This window comes from Ictalurus punctatus, chromosome 9 (assembly GCF_001660625.3).
Source record: "Ictalurus punctatus breed USDA103 chromosome 9, Coco_2.0, whole genome shotgun sequence".
NCBI lineage: Eukaryota > Metazoa > Chordata > Actinopteri > Siluriformes > Ictaluridae > Ictalurus > Ictalurus punctatus.
This window is the reverse complement of record NC_030424.2, coordinates 18710534-18730437: the sequence shown is the minus strand read 5'-3', so window position 1 is coordinate 18730437 and position 19904 is coordinate 18710534. Positions and strand designations below refer to the sequence as shown.

General features: G+C 39.6%; 1 protein-coding gene across 10 annotated transcripts in view; it reads right to left on the bottom strand.

Annotated features, from left to right (window-relative positions):
- Nucleotides 1-19171, bottom strand: part of syne1b (spectrin repeat containing, nuclear envelope 1b) — a 79770-nt gene extending 60599 nt beyond the window's left edge. For 3 of the 10 annotated variants that reach the window (XM_017476121.3, XM_053682903.1, XM_053682901.1), the window contains exons 1-19: nt 12247-12765; nt 11141-11202; nt 7025-7120; nt 6748-6831; nt 5943-6035; nt 5670-5845; nt 5368-5564; nt 4873-4982; nt 4076-4183; nt 3842-3979; nt 3324-3488; nt 2388-2500; nt 2139-2307; nt 1966-2062; nt 1629-1649; nt 1001-1203; nt 535-699; nt 258-410; nt 35-178 (exon numbers count right to left, since the gene is read on the bottom strand). In XM_017476121.3, coding sequence (XP_017331610.1) covers nt 35-178; nt 258-410; nt 535-699; nt 1001-1203; nt 1629-1649; nt 1966-2062; nt 2139-2307; nt 2388-2500; nt 3324-3488; nt 3842-3979; nt 4076-4183; nt 4873-4982; nt 5368-5564; nt 5670-5845; nt 5943-6035; nt 6748-6831; nt 7025-7120; nt 11141-11202; nt 12247-12325 — 2373 coding nt within the window. In that variant the 5' untranslated portion in view covers nt 12326-12765. Of the gene's footprint in view, nt 1-34; nt 179-257; nt 411-534; nt 700-1000; nt 1204-1628; nt 1650-1965; nt 2063-2138; nt 2308-2387; nt 2501-3323; nt 3489-3841; nt 3980-4075; nt 4184-4872; nt 4983-5367; nt 5565-5669; nt 5846-5942; nt 6036-6747; nt 6832-7024; nt 7121-11140; nt 11203-12246; nt 12767-18187; nt 18517-19088 lie in introns of those variants that run through there. The other 7 variants (XM_017476132.3, XM_053682908.1, XM_053682905.1 and 4 more) reach the window with 5 other exon arrangements.
- Nucleotides 19172-19904: the final 733 nt, after the last annotated feature.

The following is a 19904-nucleotide window of genomic DNA, read 5'->3' as shown; positions in this document are numbered from 1 at the left end:
AATACCAGGGCTGAACATTGCATGAGACAAGCACCTTGCTAAGCTCCTCTTTAATGGTTTCCATGACACCCAGCATGTCTGTGATCTCTTCCTGTGAAGTGTCTTTGGTCAGCTGCTGGGCGTTGCGTGTGGCTGTTTTATACACTGCCTCCATTGAGGGCACTTTATGTTTGATATCCTGTGGAAATAAACATTTAAAATTTAAATATCTGTGGGAAAAGAATTTTTTATTAATACCTCTTGGATGTCATTTTTACCTCAATGTCTTGAAGAAATGTTCTTATGTTCAAAAAGGACACTTGGACAGGAGTATTCATCCTCTCGTTGGATGTATCTACAAAAATCTTTAAAGCTAAGATGCCATCCTCATAGTCTTTCCTTAGCTTGTCCACTTCATCTGCTCTTGCGTACTGCATGTGGAGACAATTGTGGGATTTAATCTCATCTGCAGGACATGGAATCCAACTTGAATTGTAGACCATGTATTGAGTGATGTAATTTAAACAGTGAACCAGCAGGGTAAATAGCACATACATGTTTGACTTTGACAAACAACTCCCTCCATCTACCATTGAGGAGGAGTAGCTGCTGCTTCAGGTCTCTAGACACAGTCTCATCACAAGTCTCAATCAGGAAGTTCCCTGCATCGTTCATGTCCATGTGCTGCTGTATCCAGTGTGGAAGGTTCCGGAAGAATTCCTACAAAGGATACAAGACTCCAAACTCAAACTCAGTGAAGGTTTTCAACTATGACCAAGGGTTGTCTAGCAGTTACATCAAAAAATTGGAGGCATTTGGCAAAAAACTGTCACAGCTGAGCAAAGGTTGGAAGTCAAACGTGTAAAAGTGCAATGCTAAATATTACAGTTGCAAAAACATTGTCAGCAGAAGAAAACAAAGAAAATCAGAGAATTCACATGCCATATCAACCTGACAATAAATTGTGGCAACCGGATGTATATGTTACATCGTATTCCCTGGTTGGTTTTTCTATACATACACGTTTATCATTTTCCGAGTGGTTGAGCATCTGCTCAGCGTCCTCCAGCCAGGCCTGCAGACTGGCCACTTTGCTGCTGTATTTCTCCCAGTTGGAGATAACCTCTTCCAGCATGCTGCGCACACTGCGCACCTCCACTGACAAGTTTCTCCACTGTGCCATCGTTTCACTTAAGAACTTATTCATCCCCTCACACTCCTCAGCTGAAACCACATAGCATCTTTTGAGTGCATTCACACACTAAAGAAATATTTTGAAATATTCTGCCATTAATAATACAGAAAATAAAGAAACATGAAAAATGTTACAAAATACTACTGAGAGCATCATTTAAAATATTTAGATTATAAGTCATGCAAAGTATGTAATACAATATAATCTTCATTTTCAGTAAACAATATCCTGGTCATGGTTACAATAAAACAGCATGATGTACCAAGTAATTAGAGCTACATTGTAGTGAGTTGGCAGTAGTTGTTAACATGTTAGATATATTGTAGAGCGAAACTATATGAGTAGAATTGGATTAAAAGATTCAGTATTAGTGCACAGTGAATTATAGAAGAGTGCACGCTGATTATTGTGTCTAAGGGTGTAGTAGCGGCTGCCTACGTTTCTTTAGACATACCTCTCCGGGAGATTCTACAGCCTAGAATATGAGATGGACAATTAGGCCCTGATATATACAGCCTATATGGATAGGGGCCTCCCTATCAGGTCAAATATCTCAACACCAATGAACAGAATTAAAGAACAGAACTACTATTATAAACACAAGCAATTGCAGTTGAAGAAAAATGGCTGTATAGGAAATTGTTGGAAAATATTTTTACACACTATGCGGTACCACACCAGTTTGGTTCAAGACATCATAAGAAATAGTACCACTACGGATCAGCAAGTGATTATAACAGAAGAATCATTCTGCAGCACAAGGAGAAAATTAAATTATTGGTTAACTTTACCTGAGCTATCAGACTTAATGTAGATGTCTGCAGCTTGTTTAAGGGTCTGAAATGTTGTCTCATACTGCTCAAAGAACTTGTGACCCTCAATAAATGCCTGTAGAGAAGAAACGTTTAATGATGATCCATGTTTTATGTGTTCTGGATCAGATTTTTTTTCAGACTGGACTCACAATGTAGTTCTGTAGAAGCAACTCCACAGAATCCCGTCGGCCATATTTGATGATCCAAGACTTGAGCTTAGACTCAGCCAGGATAAGGAATGCCATGAGACGATACTTCATTTCCCAGAATTCCAGTTTAATTAGGTGAACATGAGATGAGGTGGACACATAATTGAATCTGTGGAGAGTAGTATTTTAATAAAATGCTAGCTATGTGTGCTGACAATCTCAGCAAGCCTGATGAGAAGCAGAGCTGACCTTTCTGCCATATCTTGGAGCTGTTCAAGTGGTACTGGTACACCGTTAACTGCTCTATCCCTGTGAATCTGCTGAAATGTCTGCCTGTGCCCTTCCAGATTTATTAGCACCTCCTGGAAGAACAAAAATGACAGCATCAGTAGTCAGTTATTACCTTGTACTACACTGGGACTGGATTCCTGTGAGACCCAAAGAAACCATTATTCTTATGCAGGTATGTCCAGGTGTTTAGAAATTAGAAATATAAGATAACTAGCACATAATTAGTGTAACTACTACTTAATAATTACCAGTTCTTCCACTTTATTTTAATTTTTTTAGAAAGGCTCTACCATAATCTGCTAGTTTTCTTTTGCCTCATGCTTAATATGATTATGATTCATCTAGGTAAACTCAGAAGTGAAATTAGCCAGAGTCGGAAGTAAATTCACATTCTGTTTTTCACATTCCAGCATCCTTTTGCATTAAAGTGAACTGGCAATTTCACCAGCCAAATTTTATTCAGATTTGGTCAGACTGCTCCTGGCTTGTTATTGCCTAAGCCAGTAGCAAAAATTATAAATGTTATAAATGTGTCTGTTTCATTGCTGAAATTACTTATTTGTTTATATTTGGGGAATTTGAGTTCATACTATTAAAATATTGTGGCATGGTCCAAACAGAAATTACTACAGGACTAGGCAGGAGTGGGATTAAAAAAAACAGTCCTATGCGCAGATCTAACCTGTACTTTTCATGCATATGCCTCAGATTATAAATAAACCTGTGGTGTAGAATCAGAAAACATTCATTCTTTCATTTATTTTCAGGAACCTCTTTATCCTTGTCAGGGTCACACTAGGCCTATCCTAGGAACATTACCTCCAGCACCTCCACTGTGCCGCCCCAAAAGAGAAAACAGGAGGCCGAATAGTTAATATTTCCAGCATATCACACCTTATGCTGCTCCAGCTTCCTGTGGATGATGTTGGCCGTCTCATCATGGGCCTGTTGAATGGGAATGTCTTCTCTGAGAGCGAATTCTGCCCGATGCAGCCAGGCCCCAATCGCTCCCAGGGGACCTGGCAGAGACTTATCCAGATGGATATGCCAGTCCAGAAGCTACAAAGCAGAGCAACAATTTCATTAAAAGGAATGTTATGCTTTTAATACAGTAAACTGTTCAGAGAGCCTTATTTCAGTTAACAAGTGTCTACTCCACATGACTGTTTTGTTGGCTTGTAGACATACTGTAGTGAATTCACTGGAGCACTGTGTTCCTCTATACAAAACTCTCTCTGTGTATCTGCTCCTTCACCATGAACATATTGTGAGTGAATGGCCGCTGCTCCATTTTACAGTACATCTTATAACAATGAATGACAGCTTACTTTTGCAGCAATGAGCAACAAGAGAAGTTCAAAAAGTGGCTTTTTGTCTTTAAACAGATGGATCATATGATGTGAGACACGTACCCGGACAGACACCTGCTCCCATGCCTGTTTCACCACTGCCTGGTCCACAGACAGTTTACCGTCCTTATGCACAGGCTGCAGCAGAGTCTCTATCTGCTTTTTCCTCAGCTCATACTGCACACGGAAGTTCTTGAAGGCCTGATAAACAAAATAAATAGGTATGCTCTAGTCTTCAATATTTCAGAGAGCAGAAACCCCATGTGTGCTATCAGTCTGCAGTATCAGCTGAGTTACCTGATATTTGTCAGTGAGGTTGCCCTCTGCTCCTTGTGCACGGAGTATGTCTCTCTCCAGCTGATCCAGCCAGGCCTTCCACTCCCGTAGAATCTTTCTTTCCTCTCTCTGAACACACGCATACATCTTTACTCAACCTCCATGCCTCATTACCAATCTCTCTGTATCTAAGTAGCTACATTCACACACAAGAAAATCCCAGATAGCACTCCCTAAAAGTGATGAAAACATTTTAAAATAATATCCTCAGAATTAGACCAAAAAAGGAAGGCGTAAGCAATTTGCCATTTCATTAGACATGTTTCACACAGTTACTAATCACCAAGAACAAACACATACCTCAAGCATTAGCTCAATGTCTTGAGGATCATACTGTCCAGGAAAGCAAGGCACACAGAGAGATGCAAACACAACACCGTCAAGATGTTAGCGGAAAAAGACAAAGGAAAAGAGAGCAAAACAGCGAGAAGAGAGAATGGAGGGAGAGTCCACCGCAGACACTAAATCAGGATGCATGCAGACATAACGTGAGCTCAGCACTTACCTGCAGCATGGGGATAGAGAGGGCAAAAGTTGGAATGGAACGAAGAAGCAGCTACAAATGCACAAGATAGATGACAAAGTGAGCATATGAAGCATGGAGAGCGGGTTTGAGGCTAGAATCTTTCCTGTGATGGGTTGGACTGCATGGTAAACAAGCGCCACAGGGACATGATTAAGTAACAGCAAGCAGTTACATAATTTTAGTAAGTACACAAGCGTGCAGGTGACATTTGGTGCAAGGCTCTAAAGCAAACCTCCTCTTGCTGTCCATCTGTCTCAGACTGGTGGGGGTCTGGGTAGTGCTTAAGGAATTGAGCCACATAGGTCATTATGGACTTCTCATCAGGCTTATCCACATCCACATCTGCGGAAAACACAAACGTTAAAGAACAAAACTAGACAATCTAAAGAATGTGATGGATAAACATGATTAATAAAAGTGTGTCGGTCAAGTCAAAAAATGCAGTGCAGCACGCATAAGAAAGATCCTCAGTCCCCAAAGAATTAGATTATATTTAGCATGCTAACAAATCCAGTAATTATGTCAGGCCAGTTTCTTCATCCTCCTAGAGCAGCATAGATTATATATGAAGTTGTATGTGCTAATAATCAGGCCTGCAAGCTGGCAGTAAAATATATCAAATACTGCAGCCTACCTAACAAATCTATTATGTCTTCTTGTATGTCAAAGCAGACATTTAATGAAATGTCAGAATGAGTCAGGATCAGTCAGGACAAGACAAAAACACCTTCAGGATCTAGGAGGCGTGGGATGCCCAGCTCATTCTCTGCCACAGTAAAGGCTTCCTCCAGGTTCTCACGGTTGCTTCTTCTCTTTACAAGCTCCATATCCACCAGGTCTGGGCGAATAGCATATATGACAGAGTGGAAGGCCACACCGTTCCGCCAGCTAGAACCGAAGTCTTTTACCTCAATCCCCAAGCGGCTTTTAAAAACAACAAAAATAAAACACTTTAACTGGGAACATCCTTGTAGATGATGTGCAGTTATTTAATGTGTACCTCTGTAATGTAAAAGAAGCATGGCATACTTGGTTGCTGTACATTGCACCCATCGGAGCATGGCTTTCTTAGCGTTGCCCTGGAACTTGAGGACTTTTCTCTTCATGGGTGGGCTTTTGGTCTCAGAATTAGCCATGCTATCTACAGAGGATGCACTGTTGGATAGGGCCTGTAGGGCTGGGAGGTTACTCGTCAGCTCTTCAATCTGAAAAAAAGCATCAGTAAAGGTGTATGGATGAACAAACTGACCTTTTACAGCATAGGGCTGATATATTATGACTAGGGTTAGCCATAGGGTTTACCTGAAAGTATAGGATTATGGTCCACATTAACCCCAAGACAATGGATGGTCTTCCATCAGCAATGTCAGTGGCATTTATATTTACTAGCTTGATCTGTAAAAAAAAAAAAAAAAAAAGCACATTTTTCAAGCACATAGTCATATAACATAGAGACCACATATGTCTGGAATGTCAATGTCATCATTTGCAATCAGGGGCAACAAAAGCAAGCCAGGCAACAAAAAAACTAAGCCCTTTAATTATTTGCTTCAAATTCAACAAGGAATAAATTAAATGTTTTTCCTTTGTGAAGTACCAGTTCAGGAAGCTCTCTCAATTGCTTGTTCTAATAAGACTATACTGGTAGTCTGTTTCCTGTAATGGAATATTTAACATATTGTGGCAAACCAATAAGACTCAAGTGCACTGTAGACACACTATGTTGGGGAGAACCAAAATGTCTCTGAATAAACAGCTAGGCATGAGCAAACAGCCATGAACAAAAAAGTGAGTTGCAGCTCCAAAACGTACTAACCGGAGATCCTCTGTACACAGACTGATTGGAGGCATGGCAGGAGAGAGAGTGCAGTAACACATTGGACACTCTAGACACAGACTAAGGGGCAGTTTTACCTACGTTCTGCATATCTATTTTATGAGTATTTCAAGCTGCAGCACAATAAGAATGTAGTTATATGGGTGGGACAGGTGTAGATTTATCATATATCTTCTGTTGTTAATGCAGGTTGCCTGGTATAGCCAGTATGAGTCACTCCTGTGTTAGATACATCGTAATTCATCTTAGGGCTGCAGAAAGATTGATTACCTTCCTGCCCTCCAAGAACTTCAGAGCAGTGCCGATGTTGGACACCCAGTGGATTCTCTTCAACTGCCGACCCTGTTCACATGGCTGTGAATAGAGGGACAGAACAAAAACAAAATGGCTGTAGAATCAAATTTGATCAGTAACTCCATCCAACTGATAGAAATTGCACTCAAGATAGATTAAATTGCAACTCTGGTTACATCCTCAAAAGATTATATCGAGTAACGTATCGATCTGGTAGGATGAAGATGAAAAAATATATCATAGTAGCACTTACTAATCTCTGCCCAGATAGTACCTCCAACAGAGCCAGCAGTTTCACCCCATCCTTGATGTCCTCAAAAAGGTCATTGATTTCTAAAGGAGGTTTACGCTACAGAAAAGAGCACAAAAAAAGAATATAGATAAATAAGATGTGCGGCAGCCTGGGAAAACACCTCATATACAGTATATAGTTCTGAAAACTACAGGTCTTCCTAAACTGAAGTATGTTTCACTTATGCATGTATCACAAGTACAAGTAAAGTTTTAGCAATTTATAATTATGCCAAAAAGAAAACTGACCGTCTGACTGCAATGCTGGAGCTGGTGTCTGAATACAAACTAAATTAAATAGGCTTATGTCTGTTTCACTATGCCACATAACTATAAATTGGTCACAGCGGTACATTCATCATGTGAGGAAATTACACTCAAATACGATATTACATTTCTTTAGACAGACAGACTACAAAGGTCACTGCTTCTGTTAAACTGGCTCCTTACCAGGCATGATCTCTAAATTAAAATGTAATTCTAAAATAAAAGCATTTCTGTGTCGTTTTGGTGAGATCAGCCACAGTGACATCCAGCAGGTTTTCACAAACTACCACAGAGATAAGCTAATTGTTAAAGTGACACATTTACTAGCATGGCTTTCCAAAGATCTGCAACATCTTTGCACCCACATTACAAATAGGAACAAGTAAACAGCCTTCACTTTTTCAACACTAATTACAAAGAGCCATGCTGTTCATGCTGTGACAGGCTTAACCGGCCAAAGTGTGCAAAACTGAGACCGGAGGCTACCATAAGGCACGATTCCAAATTTTCCAACATAGTACACCCACAAAAGATTATTTCTAAAATAAGTCTACCTTATTTTTTACACTCATTTTAATCAGACAAGTATTATGATGATTATGCTTAACTCCTTTCCAGTTACTGATTTGTTACAAACAGCTTTTTGCAGTCTGATGAGAATTTAAAACTCTAAAAATAACATACTAATGGAATATTTCTCGTGCCAGTTATTGACAGTTTATCAGGGGCGCCGCTATGGTTTCTGGGGCCCTTGTCTAATTTGTACTTCGGGTCCCCAAAACCCCCACCCCCCCAATTATCTTTTTTTATTGCCACCTGTAAAAACAATCATTATCAATAAGCATAACAATTATTGCATATTCAATAAGAGACTATAAAGAGCAAAATTTGAACAGTTTATTAAATTAACTGAAATGCAATTATAACTATATACAAATAATTATATATACAGTACAAGTAATTAACACCATTGTACTCTCTCTCTCTCTCTCTCTCTCTCATATACAGACACTATAGAAGCTCTGTCTGGATGTCTTTATAATCTGTCGATTTGTAATTTCTTGTTCCCCAAGTACCAAGAACAATGAACTTTACTATTATTATTATTACAATTATTGTTATTATTCACTGAGTGAATAATAGGTTTCACACACCAGCAGCTTCAGAAAGAAATGTGGAAATTAGCTAAAACACTGACGGGATCACTGAATCAGTGAGTTGAACTTGAGAATCAGATCGGTTCTATTCGTGTCATTCAGACTGGTTTTATCAACGGGGTTCTCCAATTCGTTGAAAAGAACCGATTCAAACAAACGATTCACTCACGAATTGGACATCATTACAACACTTCTCTCATAAACTCACTCGGGACAATTAAAGCAGAGTTATATGATTACATTCAATTTCGATCGATTCCTCACAGAAAGACCTCGGAAAGGTTGAATATATACAACACTGGACTAGTTTTATTGTCGCTTGGTGCTTTTCTGTCCTTTTTGAAGCTCAATGCTCCATTACTATTGCTCGATTGCGTGAAAAAACAAACATTCTTGGAAATATTGTGTTCGACTTCCAAGGATAAACATCGGGGTGAGGAACTGATAGGATTTCTATTTGATGTTAATTATAACAGCTTCATACGGGCTCACTTCAGAATCACAGCACAAAACAGGGAACATAAATCACCTTATTTTTTGAAAAACTGGGTGACTAGCTGTCTTCCCCGTCTTGCTCTCTCCACTTTTTTTCGTGTTTTTCTTTCCTCTTTTGGTATCCCGATTTTCTCTGCACCATTTCTTGCCATCTACCTGATGCATGTAACGACTCACAAATGTGAAGGGCCGCTTTTCTGAATAATCAGCGAACGACTTAAAGGGACACACACATGCACTTGGCACAGTCTGAGGGCATTTATTATAGCGTGCTTATTAATAGATTATTATGCAAAGATACCATTTAAATACCAAAATCATACAGCAAAGTATGGGGTTCTGCTGGGCCCCCTGTCTGTCCAGGGCCCTTAGAATCATCCTAATCTTCACCCCATTACAGCGCCCCTGCTATTTTCGTTCTGCATTCTTTGAACAATAGGCTTTTGAATTGATTAGATGCAATATGGCATGCTCTTACACTGACTATTCTTTAGTAGAATATGAAAACATGGTTAACAGTTAGGGTACAAAATGTTAAAGGAAATGGAAACAATGAGAAAATGGAATTGCTGAGTCAGTGAAGCCAAAAAACATGTCGAGGTCAATTCCTTTAGATAAAATACACACTAGATGCAGAAAAAAACTTAACTACAGGCCATTAGTCATTGCTGAAGCGCAGAAGGACAAACAAATAGTGGGTAAATGGGTATACCGAGTCTGACAGTAGTGTTTGTTTACCACAGCTGGAAATGGAGCGACAGAGGAAAACTGCATTTCTCAGTGTATTCTCCAACTTGATCAGTATTCGTGTAAATCATCAAAACACATAACTGCAGTGTCTTCTAAAGCTGGCCATCAGAAACAGACTCCTTCATACTTTTGAGTGCCATGCTCTAAACTTCTGTGCCAAATCCTGTGTCACAAAAGGGCCTCTGAATCCAAACTGGGTCTGACTGGAATACTTAAATCCACCACTTCTGCTAGCTTATTCTCTCCAGTGGCAGGAAAGCGCCTCGTCACCAAAGCAACTAATCATAAACAATAAGGTAAGCACTTTAAGAGAGATGCCACAAACCTAAATGTCTCTGCCTAGTGCAGTGGTATGCTGGAACACTAGGTATTCAGTATAAAAGGCTGAAATACTATAAAATCTTAATATTATATTTTCTTGTGTCATACAAAGCACTATCCCAAATGCCAAAGACCTTGGGAGCAGACCTTCTCCTGCTGAGAATTGTTCCAAGCCTTCTTGTGCACCATCTGCACACATACAATTCCAAAGCCTACCCAGCACACTCACATACACACACACACACACACACACACACACACACACACATACACACGTGCGCACACACACACACACACACACACATTCCCTTAGACAGTGGGATCACCAAATGCTAATAAGGCTAATTCTTTGAGAAACATCAACACTATTCATTTTGGGCCATCCTGAAATTCAAGTAAAGCGCCTTCAAAAACTGAATACAGAGAACTTTCTCTGTGTAAATATGGATATAACATTTGAAACCAAACACGACCCTTTCTGTTTTACTGAAATTATCTACAATATTTGAGCCTGTGGCTGAAGATTTGCTGTTATACTGACTTTTGAAACCACCTGCACTCTAGAGAAACAGACACAGTCAGACAACTAGCACAAGCTCAGAACACCATTCTGGCCAAAATGGTGGGAGGCCAATACAATGCACTATTCATGCAGTGCACATGAAACATAAATAGCCACTCCAAACTCCAAGTTTTTTTTTCATTATAACTACAACATGGCATTCAACCAGTGGGCAACAAATCTGAACTATTGTCTACTGAGCTGCACACGACATTTAATGACCTTTAATCATTAGTGCTGCTTTTATCGATTACACACTTTCTTGCCTTCTATCACTGTCTACCACAGGACACAAAGCTAAGCACATGAGCTATTCTGTATTCATGGATGAAGGTGCTGCCACTGCTCAGCTGGTCAATATAAGAGCTGGATCTTTTAATGCACAGATAATAACAGTACAGAAAGGAAGAATCTATGCTAGAAGATGTTTGAACAGAAAATGTCTCTCATATCAGTTAAAACCTGATGACCTGATGATTTAATAAGGCTGGGACTTACATGAAAACATATTAGAAAGCAATCTTACCTTGGCCAGATGTGAATTAATCCACTTTGTGAAAGTTCGTTTCTGGACCAACTCCTGTTCATCTGGAAAAGAAGGGGGGAAAATCTGGTAAACACACAATCCACGTCACAGACATTAAAAGTGTCTATTTTTCAGACGGATTGTCAGGAAGACGTTAAAGGCGTTCATCTCCAGCAAGCTACACCTCCTTTAAATATTTTTTGCAGTACGTGCTGAAAAAAGAAAACATCTTAGTGCTATACGCATTACTGTTACAGAAGGAGATGATCTCTCCAGAGACGTATGTGAGCGAGGTTTTGACAGTTCTAAATGTCAAAACCTCACTATGCACTTGTGTACAGGGAAAGAAACGTTTTATTCAACAGGTCGGTACTGTAGAAAATAAAATCCTAATGCAGCACAAATCACAACACAAACAAGCACACTAATAATTAAGAACTACCCAGCACATAGAAATAGTAATACATTATCATAACCCCAGGAGACTTAACTATGTAAGCTGTAATTATCACTGATGACATTGCGCTACTGCTGGACATTCACATACATAAAGCTGCTACAGATGAAAAACACAAAACAAATCAAATATTCAAATGCGTTTACAATACCAGTTCATGTTATGCAGTTCACGTCACCTACAAATCACTCATACTTAGGCAAGAAGGGCTCAAACAGCTCACATGAAATGCATTCACAAGAGACAACAACCTCTTCTCGCATGCAGTCAGCTGATGGGAAGCCATTTCCATGTAGCACCATGATTTCCCATAACAAATATTTATGCCAGTGCAGCTTTGAGACACTGTGCACATCTTTTAATCAAACATGCGCACTCATTAGCGTATGTGGCCAACATTAGTGCACACGTGCAGTGGACACCTGTGCTAACTCGGCACATGAGCAGCAGAGGAGAGCCGTGACACTGATCGGTAATTACCTCTCTCTGGAGGAGGATCTCAGCTGTCTAGTGAGGCCCACTGCTGTGTCACTGCAAATCTTGTTCATGCATCTGCTTCACCTACATACAGCACAGCACATACTACATATAAATCTGTGCTGAAGGTCTCGCTCACATACGCCTCTGGAGAGAAGAGATGTCCACTTACCACGCAGATACTGAAAGAATCCTGTCACCAGGTTCAGAGATGTGGTCTTTTTCATAGCTACATCCTTAAACTGAGCCATTCTGCTGTGCTGCAGACTCGCTGTGTTTCTCAGTGTCACTCACTGAGCGTGTGTCTCTGAAGATGTCATCCAAATAGGAAATTTGAGGAGAGAAAGATCAGCTATCCTTTTTTTCCTTTAGGAAGCAAAACAGAGCCGGCTGTACAGCTTTCCCGGGGGGAAGAGGTTGAGCCTCCCTCTTTCTGCTCTTTCTTTCCTGTTCTGTCCCCCTCTCACTCACACCTCCCGGCTGGGGAGAGGCCCCTAATGGAGGGCTGTTTTTATGAGGCTTCGTGCTGTCAGTGGTGCAAAGGAGCCATGCTACTGTGGATGTGCCTAACCAACCCCCGCTGCTCTGCTCAGCCTCCAGCACCATCCCCGGCACCTCATCATCTATGGCACTGCTCATCCAATCAGCATGCAGGGAGCTATGAGTTCATAGGCTGGCCGGTACTCTGGTTTTATGCAGGGGGGCGGGGATAGCTCCAGTGCTGTACAGTTTACCAGCTGATATGCCACCAAAACAAGTAATCCAGGTCTGTGATGTGAGAAAGTCTTTGCGAATAGAGACACTTTTTCCTATGAGTTATCATCAGCATGAAGGTAATTAATGGTAAAAGATTTCAAACAAAAGTATATGTATACAAGAGTGTATACAAACTGCACAAACTATTCTTAATAATTTCCCAGGGAAAAAAACTATTCAGAAGTCCTAATACTGCACAAAACAGTTTATAATGAATGCTTTGTTAAAACAAGTGACCAAAAAAACAAGCTAAGAGTATCATGGAGGTTCATACAAAATTTAAGTACTGAATCATTTATGTGTAAACATTGCTATGCATCTGCCACCTGCTATCTTACTGTTACCGCAACTGGCCTGTTACTCAGAAACCTATGAACAGTCCTTGGTTCTGCTTCTATCCTTTCTATGCTATTAAAAACAACTCATGATGGCTTTTTAATGTCACTGAAATCTTAGTCACAACTGATCTGGTTGTGGACACAGTGAGAATTAATTACAGCTTGAACTTCAAGGCATGCAGTTTTAAAATATGTTCTATTGAGTTACCCATAATTTAATCTCGGTTTGTGCCTCCAAAATGTTAGAAGTACTTTCGCAAACTGCGTCTGAGCTACAAATCCACTTAACTACTTAATCCACTTGCATAGTTTTAGTAATTATAAATCAATCTGCCTTTGTATTTTCACTACATACAGAAAAACAATTCCAGCCTCATAAGATAAGACCTAATGTCATTTGATGTTTAGCTAGATGTCGTAATAAATGAACACAAACTTGTTACATTAATGTTTCTCACTTTTTACAAATAACTGTATTGTGGTAAACAAGGCACACCTTCCATCTCCCTTTACAAGGGCATTCACTGCAACCCTACTGCCTAATCTCTTCATTCTTGCTTGAGATACTCTACACATTAACACATTGCATTAACATACATTGCCCTAAAAATAGATGTGTCATGGTTTTAAATCGGTGCAAAAGCATATACTGCTGTCTGGCCTTGAAATTGGATCAAGCAAGATTGCATAAACACACTGTTTTACCCATGACTAAGATCACTCTTTATAGTGGACACTTCAGATCTTCAGAAAAGCACCATAATTCTCAGAGAAGTATGAAAAACTAAAGTGAAGAATGCAAGCTGTGAGTTTGGCTTTAATTATGTGTCCTCTGACAGGCAAAGCAACAGTATGTGCTCTTCAGTTTCAGAAGATAAGTCTTATGACCAGGCTCTAAATGACATTGTGCCCTCCAAATCATCAGATCCATTTGGTACTTAACATAAATTAGAGACAGAAAACACCCTTGGCAGTGGGTCAGATGTAGATGTAGCTTCCTGAGTGAGGATGCTCACATTAAGGATTAAGGGATCTAGAAGTTTTCATTGTCCATCAGGGACTACTGTAAAAGCCGACTCTTTATTGATGCGTATAGCCTCAGCACATCCCTGTGATTCTTATGAAACCTATTGTGAACCTGTATACATCGTAATGTCACATCATAATCTCCAGTAAAATCAAGTTATCGTATTTTCTACAGGACCATTAAAATAGTTCATATTGTAACATAGTGTTTGTGACTACAAATATTTCCTGCATGCATTTTATAAGTATTCTCATAATCACAATGCATCCGAATTCAAATTTTAAAGTGGCTGTTTAACAGGGAGTCAAAACCCTGGTCGTTCTTCTCCCAGAAGAGCATTCAGAGACTCTGGCAGCTGCTCCTGACAATTAGAGGAAGCTGCTCTGACTAGAACAGCACAAGACGTTTTTTTCTCTCTGCAGTGTGACAACAGACTTCAACAGACAACTCACCAGAGTACTTTAATAAGCAAGTTTAACAAACAAGTACAAAGAATTCAGAAGCACGATTTGCTCTTTTGTCATTCTAAACCAGTAAGATGGTAAGTAAGGCAGATGTGTGGTAGTGGTAATTGCATGGCACGCTATTTAACCGCAATCTCTTAAGTGGAGCGTGTCAGTTTCCACTAAGGAGGAAACCACACTTCAACTTTCATGCTGAAACTAACAACTGCTGCACTAACCAAGGCCCTTACCTCATTTCACTAATACACCCCTGTATTTGTTAACTTCCTACCATGGCAACCGATTCAAAGTTTATCAGTGACACATTCATTTTTCCTCTTCCACAGAATATACTGTACTTCATCCAAAATGCCAAACATGGTACATACGTACATGGTGTGGTGAAGATGTTTGTTTCACACTTTGAGACCACAGAGGCTACATCACAACTTGTGCCAATGCAAATGCAGGACATGAAAATGAGTATAGACCATAATTTGACCTTTTTGTAAAATCCTTATTTTGACATCTGGCCTGAAACCATCAGATTGCTGCAAATATGTATAACTTCCTTCCTGGTCAGTATAGATACCAAATTTATGCCTGCACTCTGTACTCACAGCTGTAGTATTGTGGTTAGCATTCTGACACATGGGCATTTCGAGAGAGATCACAGCTACATATTAACCCATTTTATAACATAGGCTGTCATGCATTTGTCCTTCAATTTACTCTTAGTCATCTAATTAACTAATTACCAGAACTTTGATAAGATGCTCATTGCTGATCATTGCTGTTAAAATAAATAAATAAATAAACAATATGAAACAAAATGAAATGTGAAGGACAGTGAGATCCCAGGACCAAATACTTCTGCACAAAGCAAGCAATCCAGAGAAGAAGCATGTCTATAAGATCATAGGTTGGTTATGGATACTGTATTGCTTTGAATATGGTTATGTATTTAAAGAAATACAGTAAAACGCCTGTACCCGCTGTTTTATTTACTGCGGTTTCACTTAAAAAATTAAATAGAAAATTCCATGAATACAGTAAACATTCATCATTTAAATTACGTTGCCATTCTGCGTAACGTGATGAAATCTTGTGCGGTCCTGCTCGGGACGTTAATCGTCCATTTGTCCAGCAGTGAAGAAGAACGAAGAAGAAGAAGGGTGAGTATGCTTCAATAAATATTTTAGAGCAAGAGGGAGAGACAAAGAACGCTTTCACATAACTTTTATTATAAAAAAATATATTTTATTATTACTTACTGTTGTTAATGTCTTATTGTGCCTAATTTATACATTAAACATTATCCTAGGTATGTACACATGTTACTAGCCGTGGTTTCTTGGAACCTATCCCCTACAGATATCGAGTACTACTTTATAGCAATAGCCTACAATGAGACTATTTTATGCTTAACCTTTTGCATAACCCCAGTCCTGAATCCTTGACACTGATAAAAATAATTTACAGTAATGACACAACCTATCTTTCCTCGGATGTTACGCACAAATTCCCTGATGGTATTCTCCTACAACACAGTATAATAATTAAACGATCACCCTAGAAAAAACACATTAAAACATGCATTCTGCTCCCAGAGGTCTCTCTGTCTCCTAGTGAGCTGGAATGAACATCCCTGGAGGTATCCATGTATCCATTCTCCCCCTATCATATCAATATTATTACCTATTAATGAGTGGATCACTGGCACGTGAGACACAGGTGAAATGCAAGCCTGGAAGCAGGAAAAAATGGCTAAAACCAACAGTTATAAATACAAACTCCTAGATGCAAGGAAGCCGCCAGTACAGCGATGTAACTCCATGGGGACCAATGAGAAAGAAGCTTAAAAATATTGATTTGTCCCCTGCTCAAGGACAGGAGTAGTATCAAGTTCTATCTGTCTCCATACACACTGTTCATTCATCACAGAGCCAGACTGGGAATAAATAGGTGAAATTAATATGAACAGAAATTCTGTTTGTTTCTTGTAATCTGTATATACAGTATAATCCGGTTTTTTTTCCAGTATAAAATATGAGGTATGGTCTGAGCCTGTGCCAGGCATAAGCGCAAAGTGTACAAAAGAGGTAATTTTTTGCTCTGAAAATAGATGGTGAGTGGAAAAATGCATACATCAACATCAGCAGCATTTGGATGATCAACATCACTGTGAAGTCCCTGGAGTATTGTAACTGCTTTGTTTTTTTCCATCTTGGTACTAGTTTGGAAAATCCATTTGGAAGCATTACTCATCACTGCAGTCAGAATTACGAAAGCCTGACCATCTCTACCTATACATCTGAATGCAGTGAGGGAATCACTTGCATACAGTGCCTCTTAACTAATCCTTTGTTTTAACACTGTGGCACAGAGTCCTTTCTGTTAACTCAGACATTCGTCACAGAGGATGTAAATGTCAGTGTTGAAAGGAAGCCTATGCAACACACTGATCAAAGTTTGGCTCTCCTTGGTAACCAAAATGTCAGATGTAAACTTTATGCCACTTCCGCACAGCAGAACTTCTCAAAAATAGAACGGGCGTGATAGAAACATTGCAACAAGCAAGACAGGACACCGAGACCCAAACCACTGCCTAAACTAAATACAGACAAAATAGAAGCCATGCCTAATGAAGAATCACCACATATTTTATTAGAAGCATTCTTTAAGCTGTAATTTGATTTTCTAGAAAAAAAAAATGGATATAAATGTTTAACAAAAATAGTGCTTTGTAGCTTTATGTACATGGCTTCTTGTGGCCCACATCCGGCGTAATCGAATTATCGACTGATCTGGCAGCAGTGATACATGATTCTGCCTGGAAAAAAATCAGAAAAAATAAAACCACCACCACCCCCAAGCACATGCCCATATAGGTTATGGCCTGATGAGGAGTAGTGATGTTCCCTTGTGAGAAAAACCTGTCGTGTCATACAGCACTGCAGCACTGCCAGCTAGCACCAGTCAGTCTAGACAACATGCTGATTATGGCACATAAGGAGTCCACTACAGACTAGAGTTTGGGGTGTATTCCTTTGATCAATATTTGGCTGAGAGTTTCGAAAAATTCCACCAAGCCCGAATCAACATCACTTACGTCACTGCGCATCAAATTACAAGAATAAAAATGTATTATTTCAGATGAACAATTTAGCAAAGCATGTCGCTGCCTTACTGGATGAATAGTGTATTAGGAAATGATGTATGATTGAGGAATTTGTTTTGGCTACAAAATTGGTTGTGCTATTACACACACACACACACACACACACACACACACACACACACATATATATATATATATATATATATATATATATATATATATATATATATATATATATCTGTGTGTGTGTGTGTGTGTGTGTGTGTGTGTGTGTGTGTGTGTGTGTATGTATATATAAATCTCACTATCCTTATCTGGGCAACAAAAATAATTTTACAAACTCTAAAGCACTAACTCAGCTCAATCTCACATTGAATATTGAGAGGATGCTTGCAGGAGATAAAGACCAGAGAGGCAGCACCACTTACCCTGCAGTTTTTGCATCACATTCCGAATGTCCGTGGTGGATCTTCCGAAAGGGCTGAGCGAAGCCATGGCACTCTTCTGCTGTATGCCTGCCTTACCACAACCTGCCAAGCACTCAGCAGAGCCACTACTGCACTACTTTCTCAGGAGGACATCCCGGTTCAACCCTTCTGCAGCTCTCTCTACCTCCCCTCTCTACCTCTCTTTCATGCACGTTCCAGGAACTTGATTTGTTGCTGCAGAGCATCCAATGAGAACGCAGGTTTCTTTTCCGGCCCCAGTGAGCGCGCCAGCCTCAGTGACCAATCACAAGCTTTCTTTCTGTCACTGTCTGTAGATGAAAGAAAGAAAAAGTCGCCTACACCGGTCTTTCAAAACACAAGGAGAAGCTACTGCACGAGTTGAGAGAGTAAATAAATATCATATTTAAATTATGCATGGTAGACCAAAGTAAACATTTGTTAGGTTTTACAAACCTGGTTTAAAAATGAGGCTGCATTTTTTTTACTGTTTGCATGCAGAACATCTTCCTTCCTCATTACAGATATGAAAGTATAATCTACTCTCTCTCTCTCTCTCTCTCTCTCACACACACACACACACACACACACACACACACAGGCGGAGCTGTATTCCCTCAGAATTTAAAAGTCGACTGCAAAATGGGGAATATATGGAGAAGTTGTCACAAATACTCTGAAATAGTTTGTAAGAAACTCATTACGATGTAAATTACATAAATAATAAAACAGACTTCACTGAAGCATCTCGTTTAATGACTTTACCCTGCTAGTGCTGAAGTTCCGACCACCTCAGTAAGACAAACTCTCCTCTGAGAAGACACTCCTAACTCTCCTAACTTTGAATATGTTCTTGGGGGAGAATAGTCATTAAAATAGTCACCTTTTTTCAGTAGTCTCTCTCGGTTCCTCAGAAGTGCGCAAGGAAACCTGTGCTACTCAGGTTGCCCATGGTAACAGTGTAACAACGTTACAAATCATCCACCTCACCGTTACTTGTCGCCACCTGGCGGTGACTTGAGAGAAGATTCGGTTCTCTTTCTGGACTTGCTTTCGGACCACTTGAACACCATGACTTCTTTAGATCTTAAACCCTCAGCTGTGTACCACTAAATTATGGATAATGTACTTTTAAATGATCGTTTTACATAATGTTATCATTTGGCTGTGGATGGAAATTTGAGAGAGCGAAAAAAAAAAACAGAACTAAAGTGACATAACAGAAGTGTGGGGCGTTGGGGGAAATGAAAGCTACAATTAGAAAGACTTTTGTTGCAAAACCACCTCTTGCTTCATTACATTTGACTCATGTAAGTGTGTAAGTGGCTAGCAAAGACAGAAAACTGCATGTACAGTCCCCTGCAAAAGTATTGGAACGGCCTATTCAATTCAATTTTCAATACAAATTTTATTTCTATAGTGCTCTTTACAATGGACATTGTCTCAAAGCAGCTTTACAGAAACATATAAATACATGATACAGATTTTAAATGTGTGAATTCATCCCTATTGAGCAAGCCCGTGGCGACGGTGGAGAGGAAAAACTCCCTAAAATGATATTAGGAAGAAACCTTGAGAGGAACCAGACTCATCTGGGTAACAACAGATAGTGTGAAAGTAAAGGAAAGTTCATTATGTTTTTTATATGAAGTCTGTTTGTTGAATTAGTCTACTGTTCACTAAAGGAGACTTGAAAAAA